The following is a 13,938-nucleotide window of genomic DNA, read 5'->3' on the forward strand; positions in this document are numbered from 1 at the left end:
ACAAGAAGCTAGGACACAGTAAGCAAACATAAAATAAATAAATTATAATAACTTATTGATGGCTTGGAGACAACAGTCAATATCAAATCACATAAAGAGGAGGACCATGATGGCTTCAGCAAGCACCCAAAATTAAGAATTAATAAATTTTCTGGAGAAAGAGAATTTCTTGGAATTACTGGAGGTGGAATATAAAAGATTAATATACAAAACTCTTCAAGATATCAGGAAGGTGATCGGGCAAAATTCAGAAAGCCAAAGAACACACAGACAAAGCAATAGAGGAACTAAAGAAAGTTATTCAAGATCATAATGGCAAATTTAATGCACTGCAAGAATCCATAAAGAGACAGCATTTAGAAATCCAGACGATTAACAATAAAATTTCAGAATTAGACAACTCAATAGAAAGTCATAGGAGTAGAACTGAGACAGTAGAAGTCAGAAGTAGTGAGACTGAAGATAAAGCACTTGACACCAACTTGTTTGAGGAAAAATCAGATAAAAGAATTAAAAAAATGAAGAAACTCTAAGAATTATGTGGGAATCTATCAAGAGAAATAACCTACAAGTGATTGGAGTACCAGAACAAGGGGGGATAACAGAAAATACAGAGAGAATTGCAGAAGATTTGTTGGCAGAAAACATCCCTGATATTGTGAAAGATGAGAAGATACCTATCCAAGAAGCTCATCAAACCCCACACAAGGTGTATGCCAAAAGAAAGTCACCAAGACATCTTATCATCAAATTTGCCAAAACCAAAGATAAAGAGAGAATTTTAAGAGCGACTAGGGATGAACAAAAAGTCATCTACAAAAGAGAGTCAATAAGACTAAGCATAGACGGCCCAGCAGAAAAAATGCAAGCAAGAAGGCAATTGGATGACATATATAAAACCTTGAAGGAAAAAAATTGCCAGCCAAGAATCACACATCCAGAAAAACTGTCTCTCAATTATGATGGCAAAATTAGGGCATTTCCAGATACACAGAAGTTTAGGGAATTTGCAAAAACCAAACCAAAATTACAAGAAATACTAACGGGAGTCCTCCGGTTAGAAAATCCATAACATCAGGTAACAAACCAAGACTAGAACACAGGACAGAGCAACCAGAGTATCAACACAGATAGGGAAATTACAAAAATAAATCAAAGCTAAAACACTGAAAATAGGGAAACAGAGATGTCAGTACGTAAAAGATGACAACATCAAAACAAAAAAGGACTAAGAAATGCAGTAATAGATTTTTTATATGGAGAGGAAGTCAAGGCAATATAAAGAAATAAAAGACTGGTTTAAACTTAGAAAAATAGGGGTAAATATTAAGGTAACCAAAAAGGAAAGTAACAATCCTACACATCAAAATAAACACAAGAAAAGTATAAAGATTCAGCAAATACAAAATCAACAACAATGAAAAAGATAAAAAGAAAATACATAAAGAAACATGACTCAGCACAGAAAATTAAGTGGAATAAAGAAATTTATCAACAACACACAAAAAAGACATCAAAATGACAGCACTAAACTCATGCCTAGCAATAATTACACTGAATGCAAATGGACTAAAGGCGCCAATAAGGAGACAGTGAGTGGTAGAATGGATAAAAAGAACACAATCCGTCTGTATGCTGCCTACAAGAGACACACCTTAGACTTAAAGACACAAACTAAAACTCAGAAGATGGAAAATAATACATCAAGCAAACAACAATCTAAAAAGAGCAGGAGTGGCAATATTAATCTCTGGCAAAATAGACTTTAAAGTAAAATCCACCACAAAGGATAAGGAAGGACACTATATAATGAGTAAACGGTCAATACACCAGGTAGACGTAACCATAGTAAATATTCACGCACCCAATGACAGTGCTCCAAAATACATAAAACAAACTCTAACACCATTGAAAAGAGAAATAAACAGCTCCACAATAATAGCAGGAGAGTTCAACACACCACTTTCAGTGAAGGACAGAATATCCAGAAAGAAGCTCAATAAAGTCACGGAAGATCTAAATGCCACAATCAACCAACTTGATCTCATAGACATATATGGAACATTCCACCCAACAGCAACCAAGTATACTTTTTTCTCCAACGCACATGGAACATTCTCCAGAACAGACCACATATCAGGCCACAAAGCAAGCCTTAACAGAATCCAAAGCATCGAAATATTACAAAGCAGCTATTCTGACCATAAAGCCATAACCGTAGAAGTCTATAACAGAAAAAGCAATGGAAAAAAATCAAATACATGGAAACTGAACAACACCTTGCTCAAAAACTACTGGGTTATAGAAGAAATTAAGGACCGACTAAAGAGAGTAAAGAAATTCACAGAATTAACTGAGAATAAAAACACATCCTACCAGAACCTTTGGGACACAGCAAAAGCAGGGCTGAGAGGTCAGTTTATAGCAATAAATGCACACATCCAAAAAGAAGGGCCAAAATCAAAACATTAACCCCACAACTCAAACAAATAGAAAGAGAGCAGCAAAAGAAGCCCTCAGGCACCAGTAGAAAGCAAATAATAAAAACTAGAGCAGAATTAAATGAAATAGAGAAGAGAAAAACAATTGAAAAGAGTTAACAAGACCAAAAGCTGGGTGTTTGAAAAGATGAACAAAATCGATAAACCTTTGGCCAAACTGACAAATGAAAACAGGAGACAAAGCAAATAACCCAAATAAGAAATGGGATGGGTGATATCACAACAGACACAACTGAAATTAAAAGATTCATAACAGAATACTATGAAAAACTACTCCAACAAATGTGAAAACCTAGAGGAAACGAACAAATTTCTAGAAACACATTACCTACCTAAACTAACACAAACAGAGGTAGAACAATGAAATAAACCTGTAACAAAAGAAGAAACTGAAAAGGAAATTTCAAAACTCCCAACAAAAAAAGCCCTGGCACTGACAGCTTCACTGGAGAATTCTACCAAACTTTCAGAGAAGAGTTAACACCACTACTACTAACTAAAAGTATTTCAGAGCACAGAAAATGATGGAATACTCCCAAACTCATTCTATGAAGCCAGCATAACCCTGTTACCAAAACCAGGTAAAGACACCACAAAAAAACAAAATTACAGATCAATACCCCTTGTGAACACTGACACAAAAATCCTCAACAAAACTCTAGCCGATAGAAATCAACAACATATCAAAAAAAATAATTCACCATGACCAAGTGGGATTCATACCGGGTATGCAGGGATGGTTCAACATTAGAAAAACAGTCAGTGTAGTCCATCACATAAATAAAAGACAAGAATCACATGATCTCATCACTTGATGCAGAAAAGGCATTTGACAAAGTCCAGCACCCATTCATGATAAAAACTCTCAGCAAAATAAGAATAGAAGGGAATTCCTCAACATAATTAAGGGCATTTATACAAAGCCAACAGCCAACATCATCCTAAATACAGAGTCTGATAGCATTCCCCTTGAGAACGGGAACCAGACAAGGATACCCTCTATCACCACTGTTATTCAACACTGTGCTGGAGGTCCTAGCCAGCGCAATTAGGCTAGAGAAAGAAATAAAGGGCATACAAATTGGTAGGGAAGAAGTAAAAGTATCCCTATTTGTAGATGGTATGACCTTCTACACAGAAAACCCCAAAGAATATATAAGAAACTACTGGAACTAATAGAAGATTTCAGCAAAGTATCAGGATATAAGATAAACACAAAAATCAGTTGGATTCCTCTATGCCAGCAAAGAGAATTTTGAAGAGGAAATCACCAAATCAATACCATTTACAATAGCCCCCAAGAAGATAAAATACTTAGGAATAAATCCAGCCAGAGACCTATACAAAGAAAACTGCAAGACACTACTGCAAGAAACAAAAACAGACCTATGTAGGTGGGAAAACATACCTCGCTCATGGATAGGAAAACTCAACATTGTGTAAATGTCAATTCCAACCAAACTGATCTACAAATACAATGCAATCTGGATTCAAATTCCAATGGCATTTTTTAATGAGATGGAGAAACAGATCACCAACTTCATATGGAAAGGGAAGAGGCCCTGGATAAGTAAAGCATTACTGAAGAACAAAGTGGAAGGCTTCACACAACCTGATTTTAGAACCTATTATACCTCCACAGTAGTCAAAACAGCCTGGTACTGGTACAACAACAGATACATAAACCACTGGAACAGAATTGAGAATCCAGACGTAAATTCATCCACCTATGAGCAGCTGATATTTGACAAAGGCCCAAAGTCCATTAACTGGGGAAAAGACAGTCTCTAACAAATGATGCTGGCATAACTGGATATCCACCTTCAAAAAAATGAAACAAGACCCGCACCTTACACTATGCACAAAAACTAACTCAAAGTGGACCAAAGACCTAAATATAAAATCTAAAACAATAAAGATCATGGAAGAAAAAATAGGGACAATGCTAGAAGCCCTAATACATGGATAAACAGAATACAAAACATAACAAACAATGCAGAAACACCAGAAGAGAAACTAGATAACTGGGAGCTAATAAAAATCAAATACTTACGCTCATCAAAAGACTTCACCAAGAGTAAAAAGACAACCTACAGACTTGGAAAAAAATTTTGGCTATGATATACCTAATCAAGATCTAATCTCTAAAATCTACAAGATACTGCAAAACTTCATCAACAAAAAGACAAATAACCCAATTAAAAAACGGGCAAAAGATATGAACAGGCACTTCACCAAAGAAGACATTCAGGCGGCTAAGATACATAAGGAAATTGCTCACGATCATTAGGCGTTACACAGATGCAAATCAAAATTACAATGAGATACCATCTCATCCCAACAAGGCTAGCATTAATCCAAAAAACACAAAATAATAAATGTTGGAGAGGTTGTGGAGACACTGGAAAACTTATACACTGCTGGTGGGAATGTAAAATGGTACAACCACTTTGGAAATCGATTTGGCACTTCCTTAAAAAGCTAGAGAAGTGCCATACAATCCAGCAATCCTATTCACTGGAATATATCCTAGAGAAATAAGAGCCATCACATGAATAGATATATGCACACCCATGTTCGCTGCAGCACTGTTCACAATAGCAAAAAGATGGAAACAATCTAGGTGTCCATCAACGGACGAATGGATAAACAAATTATGGTATATTCACACAATGGAATACTAGGCAATGATAAAGAACAACGATGACTCCACGAAACATCTCATAACATGGATGAATGTGGAAGGCATTATGCTCAGTGCAATTAGTCAGTCGCAAAAGGACAAATATGTATGAGACCACTATTATAAGAACTCAAGAAAAGGTTTAAACAGAGAAGAAAACATTCTTTGATGGTTACGAGGGTAGGGAGGGAGGAAGACGGGAATTCACTAACTAGATAGTAGACAAGAATTATCTTAGGTGAAGGGAAGGACAATACACAATACAGGGGAAGTCAGCACAACTGAACTAAACCAAAAGCCAAGAAGTTTCCTGAACACAACTAAGCACTTCGAGGGGCAGAGTAGCAGGGGTGGGGGTCTGGGGACCACGGTTTCAGGAGATATCTAGGTCAACTGGCATAACAAGTTTATCAAGAAAATGTTCACTTTGGTGAGTGGCGTCTGGGGTCTTAAAAGCTAGCAAGCGGCCATCTGAGATACATCAGTTGGTCCCAACCCACCTGGAGCAAAGGAGAATGAAGAACACCAAAGACACAAGGAAAATATTAGCCCAAGGGACAAAAAGGGCCACATAAAGCAGAAACTCCATCAGCCTAAGACCAGAAGTACTAGATGGTGCCCGGCTACCACCAATGACTGCCCTGACAGGGAACAAACAGACAGTCTGTGACAGAGCAGGATAAAAATGGGCTGCAGAACTCAAAATCTAGTAAAAAGACCAGACTTAATGGTCTGACTGAGACTGGAGGAACCCCAGAAGACATGGCCCCTGGACTCTCTGTTAACACAGAACTAAAACCATTCCCGAAGCCAACTCTTCAGACAAAGGTTAGACTGGACTATAAGACATAAAATGACATTTGTGAAGAGTGTGCTTCTGAGCTCAAGTAGATACATGAGACTAAATGGGCAGCTCCTTTCCAGAGGTGAGACGAGAAGGCTGGTTGAATGGATACGGGAAATCTGGGGTGGAAAGTAGGTGTGCTGTCACAGTATGGGGAGTGCAACTCAGGTCATATAACAATGTGTGTATAAATTTTTGTATGAGAGACTAACTAGAGCTGTAAACTTTCACTTAAAGCACGATAAAAAAAAACAGCTCCTTACCTGCATTTGCCATTTTACCACTTCTGTTACAGCAGACCTCCAATGTACACTTCTGTTTTTCACAATAACTGAACAGCTATAAACCTTTGAAATTTATATTTTAGCAACTGAAAAATATCATCTGATATATCCATTTAAAGTGGCAATTAACCTTTACAAAAACACAATTCTCAAGGCATAATTCTGTAAACCCTGTGACACAATTCAAATGTGGCAATATTTATTTAAAAGGTCTGCATTTCATTGCAGGCTTAAGGTCTCCTAGGATTAAGGATAATCATCTTTTAGAATAAAGGGAAAATTTTAAAAAGCTATTAAATTTGACCCATGGATTGTCCAGAAGTTAATTACCAAACATAGGGGCTTTGTCCAAGTGCAAAGATAAATTTTTCTGAGCTATAACTCTAATATATGCTAAATATTACAGATCACTGGTATGCCTGATTAAGGCTGCCCACAAAAAAAGATTATATACATTCAGCTTTAAACAATTCCATGCCATTGAAATGACTTCATTTTACTAATTTCAGGAGACGCTCAACTTCTTTAATGTTACAGCTAATCAAATGTCTTAATTTCACCTTCACTCAATCCTGAATCGACTGTCAATGTGCTAGCACTATGCTAGATTTTGTAGTTACGTCTGTAAACAAGATAGACATAACCTCTGTTATCATGGAGCTTACAATCTAACCGGGAAACAGACATCAAACTAATCATTACATTAATAATTCCAAAAAAGCAAGGAACACTGATACTAGTCATGAATGGTTCTAATTCACTATAGTAATATACTAATAGTAATATAGTACTAGTAATACAGTAATGATGCCTTTGAATTATGGTGTTGGCAAAGAATACTGAATATACCATGGACTGCCAGAAGAATGAAGAAATCTGTCTTGGAAGAAGTACAGCCAGAGTGCTCCTTAGAAGCAAGGACGGCAAGACTCTGTCTCACATGCTTTGGACATGTTATGTGAAGTTACCAGTCCCTGGAGAAGGACTTCATGCTTGGTAAAGTGTAGGGTCAGTGAAAAAGAGGAAGACCTTCAACAAGATGGACTGACACAGTGGCTGCAACAATGGGCTCAAGCATAACAACTGTGAGGACAGCGCAAGACCAGGCAACATTTCATTCTGTTGTACATAGGGTCTCTATGAGTCGGAACTAATGTTCTAGTTCCCATATAAGAACCAAAGTTGAATGTGAGCCACAGATAACCTGTACTCGACAATAATGTTTGCTCTAGTTCCTTAATCAACTAACGTTCTAGTTTAGCAGAGTAATATACTGGCCAGAAGTGAACATTATCACTCTCTTTCCAGTAGTTGGAAACACCCCCTTAACACTTAACGATCATACATAAAATGGACAACCAGAATCTTAACAGATAGGCTTGACACTTTAATACAACGTGGGACCACTAGGAATTTTAAATCTTCATGGCATTATAGGCAGTGCATAACATACAAAATTATTGTGCTCAATCCTCTGCTTGTTAGGAGAACACAGTTTGCCTTAGGAATATAAATGTTGGTCGTATTTCCTTAGACAGTCGTCAAGGTCCAAGCAGAGCCACAGAATATTGTCAGAATGAGAGAGAGAAGTGTTCAGTCAGGTAACTATTCCATGCCACAGCCAGGCCTAGAAGCCTGGTTTTCTAACTCCAAGGTCAGTGCCCTTTTCATTATCGCAGACAGTTTTACTTTCCCTAGCTGAGAATACAGTGCATTGGTACAACTTAATATTGCCTACTGAGAAAACCATCACTGTAATAGGAGAGAGAACTAAAAGTGGCCTTTTAATTTATAATTTACTATCAATAAAACTATAAACAACATGTTCAAACACTATAACCTAAAATAGAAGGCAATTCTCTGTGATATAGTAAAACAGTCTTGTAAAATTAAAAAACATATTTCTATGTCTATACTTCAGTTAAATATCATGTGAGATAACTCAGTAGAGAAGAGAAAAACATCAGATCAGTTTTTCACCTCTGGAAGTCAGAGCTATTTACTCTTCAACAACCTATCTACTGCTAACCTGTTTCTTTCTTACTGGTGGCCTGTTTCTTTTTGGAAACACAGTGATAAGGGGGAAAAAAAATTAACACACTAGATCTTGTTAACTGATTTCTTTTTCTACAAAGATAATTACATGAAACTCCTTTCAGGTCCTGTACTCTCTGTGTAGTTCAAATTGGGGAACAAAAGGTAGCTCCCTCTGCTTAACAGACACCCTTGTTTATAGTTCCCATATAAGAACCAAAGTTGAATGTGAGCCACAGATAAACTGTACTCGACAATAATGTTTGCTCTAGTTCCTTAATCAACTTTAATTAATCTGTAGAGATACAGGCATAAGCATTCATTCTGATGGTCACGTGGCTATCCCTGAATTTTCGGATTTACCAAAATGAAAGAGGAAGTAAGCCTCTACTGGAGAAGGTGGTCTTCCATTAAGATCTCTAGCAATTTCTCCCACATTAAAGTATCACTGAAAGTTTAATTTTGCTATTTTATCAAAAACCATGTATGTAACATTTTAGAAAGATAAAAACTATAAAAAATAATTAAACAGAAGGAAAACAATCATTCCAAATTCTACTGTTAATTTTTTGGTATGTTTTGTCTTTTTTTTCCCCCCAACACATAAGTTTTCATCATACTATACACGCAATTTTGTATCTTACATTTTTCTCTTATTATAGCAAAAGCATATTAAATTTTACATATGTTCTATGGTTGCTTAATATCCTTTTGTAGTTTTCATAACAGTGATGTTATTTTTTTACATTATAATAAAAACATCTGAACTATTTTAGAGTCAAATAGATCCCAATTTGTATACTGGTTCAAACTCTTACCAGCTGTGTGGCCTTGGGAAAATTACTTTGCTTCTCTGATCTTCTCATTCTATGGTATGCAAAATATCTAGCACAGTGCCTGATACATATTGCTTAATGAATTTTAGTTATTATAAAAACTTCCCATATTTCAAATGATTGCATTAGATTACCAGAAGTAAAACTATTCGGCCAAAAATACGAATGTTTTTAAGGCTCTTGATAAACGCCACCAGATTATTTTCCAGAATGGTTACACTAATTTAGAGTCATAACAGCAGTGAGTGTGCCCATGATCAGCAATATGTTAAAAGACAAATGAAATTGGAAATAAAAAACTAAACTTAATGAAAAAGCCAATTATCCAAGCAAAATGAAACCATCACAACATTTAAATATAGATCACTAACGAGTTCAATGCAGACTTACCCTACGTTAGGGGATGCTATCCCTTTATGGGAAGGAGATAAGCTCTGAAGTTTGTTTCCCAAAGAGCTGCTAACTGAAGACACTTTACCTGAAGGCACACCTTATAACAAAGAAGGCATTAGTTTTAACAACACTCTGAAAAAGAAAACTCATATAGAACAAAGCATCTGACAGAAAACTAATGCTTTAGTGACACTGTGGTGATAAAACAAGATATACCTAAGAAAATTTTTTTAAAAATGACATTCCCAAGGAACAATATATAACATTCTTTAGTTCTAATTTCTAAATTTCTTTCTTACAGTTTACAAAAAGACATACTTTGCTCAATATATTCTTCAAACCATTAAACATTTGCCTATTAAAGACAGTGGGAAAGTTCAGAAAAGTACGAGGAACTAAGAAGGAAAAATATTGTGGTCAAAGAATCAAGAAAAAGAACTTGGTTGATGGTTGACCAAAAGATACATCAATAACATAATCAAGAATAGACATTTAAGCTTAAGAAACAACAATTAAGTATCTAAACTACAAGCTATTGAATAATACTTTCTTTATACCCAGAAATAATTATTCACCCTCCACATCTCTTCCCTAATCTTAAAATGTATTTTAATAGTCAGAATAGACCACTATCTTCATTTCCTTCTCTACCAACCTTGTATTTTAAAACATCAAGTTATGTTATGGATCTCATTACCTACAACAGACTTGTTAGTGCTACTGGGCTGCGGTAATCGTGAAGATCCTGACGACGTGGTTCCAGGAGAACTTGATTTTTTAAATGCAGGTGGCTTATACTAAAAAAGAAAAAACATTTTATCGACATCACTTTTTAATTATGGATTAGAAACTAGTATTTCAAAGCTTAAATTCCTTTAAATTAGTTATTTTTCATTAGCTACTGAATTACCTAAATTGAGAAAGTATAAAACGTCACCTTAGGGAAAGGTGTGCCAAAATATGTTTCCACTCAAAACTGGCATAGGTATTCCACTGCCAAAATAAATTAAAAGCAACTTTTCCCAAATTCACAGGAAAAACAAAGGTCTAGCAGAGAAAATTTCAATGTTAAGATTTTAAACAACAAACAAATATTAATAGAAAAACTGACAACTCATCATGCTCACTTGGTGGTGGAGCTTTAAAGGTCAAGATTTTTGCATGTTCCTAGTTGTGGTTTTAGAATTCATATACATAATCCAGCCATGTATCCTACTGATAAAAATTCCCAAGATCACAGATATCAGTCTGGTCAGGTTCTACAATGGCTGCCTTATGTACAGTTGGCATTATTACGCCAGAAACGGAAATCTCTAAAACACCCGGCAAATAAAAGACCTTCACTAAATGCCTGTCAAATGAACAAATGACTAGGAGACTTTGGGAGATGTGCCATATAAAGATACTGTTTCTCTAAAAATCTAGGGGATTTTTCTGGTTTAAAAGGGTATCTGGTTAGCACCAGCCTCTCCCACTAAATACTACTGCAAACACTAGAACAGATTTTCAAACTAACAGTGACATAGAAAACAACGCCAAACAATCGTTTGTCAAACCATCAGAGGCATGTCTATTAAAAACAGGGCCCATGGAATTGGATTAAGAAACAGGGCTGGTGACCCACTCATACTGTGCCATCTACCAAAAACAAGCCAAACTATTAGCATAAACAAGAGAGACGGGCGTGGCCTATTTCACATTGAGAGGTCAAGTCTTCAGGCAGGGCACAGACTGGAAGGGCCCTGGCAGCAGTAAATACGAAGGACGTAAGATTTTCAGGTACATACTAGAAATTGTTATGATTCACTTAAGGACACGCAAGTGCTCAGAAAGAGGCAGAACACACCTTTCAGAAGAACTCTGTTTCCCTCTCTCGGTTTTGTTAAGACATTTGTAGAGATAAAAGAAGCTACAAACCATGCTTTTACCTCTCCAATGATCAAGTTCTCTATTAGGCATCCCACTGTGTTCTCAAAATAATTTCGTCAGGTTTTCTGAGACATCCAGAAGCAAGCCTACCGTTCTCTATGTTCCACATTTCCTGATTACTTTCGACAAGAACTAGTAGGTTAGTTTCATCAGCGAGTCCGCACCCTGCTCTGAATGCCTCTGGTTTAACACACTCACCTGCTTCTCAGGAGCACGCTGTTCCCCAGACATGGACAACCTGACTCCTTCCTGACTGAGCTGTGGTCCACCTATTCTACAAGAGCCAGATGAAAGTCTGCCTGGACTACAAAGACTGAGGATGAATCTGGGCATCAGCAATTTTGTATAAATTTGTTTTAAGGATCAAAAGAACAAAAGCACTACATTTTTATACAGTTAGATGAATGTATGCTCCTTTCATTTATTAAATAAGTATTTGTTAACTGCCTAATTAGTGTGTTTGCATACAGGATCATGAACCTAACAAATCTCCTTAGCAAAAATTTATATTTACAAAGACTTTTAATAATAAATTGAGCTTAAAAAACACAAAGAACATCCATTTCTGATAAAATGGTAGACCAGACTATCTGGACCAACTTTTCTACTAGAACTAAAAATCCTCAGGGTGGTCAGAGGATAGGAACAGGAACTGCCAGACCAAAACCATGTGGTCTGGCCATCACATGGACTGGCTGTAGAAATCTGCATCGCTGGGCTGGTCAAGCCCAAAACTGAATTTAAAATGCTTTCAGATTGACAGTACTTTTAGAAACCTGGAAGAAATAAGCATGTATCTTCTATGGAAGAAAGTAATTCGCATGAATAACCCTCATGAATAATTTTTTTTTAAGGGCAATGAGCAGCAAACAGTTACTAATAATCATGGACACAAGGATCTAAGGCACCAGGAATGAGAAAAGAGAGAGAGAGACGGCAGGAACATACTCATAAAAGTCACCTGATACTATAAATCAGACACATATTATGAAACAATTACGCTTACTACTTTCAAAGAAATAAAAGACAACTCTGAAAATATTAACAGGGAATTAGAAACTATAAAAAGTTAACAAGAAATTAGAAAAAAAGCCAAGCGTAAGAAATTAAAAATTAAAAAACAAATTACAAACTTGATGGCAGAGGAATGAAATGACTGTATAACTTTCCTGCAGATAAAAATTACAGATAGGATTTAAAGGAAATATTTTAAGAGACTGGAAACTATCCAAAATCCATTCTGGAAAATTTGCAACTACATACTACAGGGTTAACTATTTTATTTTTTTTTAGAACAAAAACACACACTTCACAGAAAAACAAAACAGAATCCAGATCTGATATATTATCTACCACGTCTAGTTTTCAAAACCAAACTCACTTGTGCAGAAACATGGAAAAAGTGACCCACATTCAGCAGAAAGACAGTCAAGTGGGCACAGGTGTCAGAGTTAGCAGTTAAGGACTCTGAAGCTGCTACTGTAAATGTGTTCAGTGAAGTAAAGGAATGTATGTACTGGGTTAAGGGAAACGTGGTGTCAGAGAAAGGAAAGGCTGGGAATCTCAGCCGAGACATGAAGGCAAAATATAGGCATTTTCAGAAAACCACTAAGCAAATTGATCACCAGATCTGCGCTATGAAAGGGCTAAAAAAGTTTGTCAGGCTGAAGGGAAGTGACAAAAGATGGTGACTGAGATTTACAAGAAGGAATGAAAAACTCTGAAAATGAGAAATATATTAGTAAACATAAAATGCAAAGTATTTACACATCTATGTATAAATATATATGTCTCTGTATATATGTATAAATAAAGGTATATTTATATATACACTTATTTATTTTCTTCTTCTAATTTCTTTAAAAGACATGATTTTGAAAGCAAAAAGTATTAACACTGTACTGGTGATTTTACAATGTCTAAAGTTATGTATATGTAACAATAGCACTAAAAATGACGGAAAGTAAATGGAAATATCCATAGATTGAGATAAGCTAAAGATGTATCTGGTTATACCTAGAGCAACTGTTAAAATAAATAACCCAAAGAGTTATAGCTAGGAAGCCAACAGAGAAAATAAAACATCTAAAAACAAAAGAGGCGAGAAGGAACAGAGGAATCAAAGAAATGAGAAAAAAAGAAAAGCAGATGGTAACATGACAGACCCAAACACAACCATATCAATAATAACATTAAATGCAAATTCCTGAACGTGTTAGTTAAAAGGTTGAGCCTCACAAGCAGAACCTAGGACGCAGTATCGTATGAGCCAGATACCAATCTAGGAAATGAACTCTCGAGGACTATCCACAACCAAAAGAAATCCAACAGGGAATCAGAGCAGTTAATCAATAAATGACAACAACATCAAAACAATAAAAGAGGGAATAAACGGCATAGGTATAGAACCTTCTAATGGAGAGGAAGGCAAGGC

The 13,938-nt window shown here is 36.0% G+C and overlaps 1 protein-coding gene across 1 annotated transcript in view; it reads right to left on the reverse strand.

The window, feature by feature from the left end:
* ZC2HC1A (zinc finger C2HC-type containing 1A) overlaps positions 1 to 13,938 on the reverse strand; it is a 64,863-nt gene that overhangs the window by 20,269 nt on the left and 30,656 nt on the right. Inside the window, exons 6-7 of the mRNA XM_023740309.1 lie at positions 10,273 to 10,372; positions 9,573 to 9,672 (exon numbers count right to left, since the gene is read on the reverse strand). Coding sequence (XP_023596077.1) covers positions 9,573 to 9,672; positions 10,273 to 10,372 — 200 coding nt within the window. The remainder of the gene's footprint in view (positions 1 to 9,572; positions 9,673 to 10,272; positions 10,373 to 13,938) is intronic.

Source organism: Trichechus manatus, unplaced genomic scaffold, assembly GCF_000243295.1.
Source record: "Trichechus manatus latirostris isolate Lorelei unplaced genomic scaffold, TriManLat1.0 scaffold00152, whole genome shotgun sequence".
Lineage (NCBI taxonomy): Eukaryota > Metazoa > Chordata > Mammalia > Sirenia > Trichechidae > Trichechus > Trichechus manatus.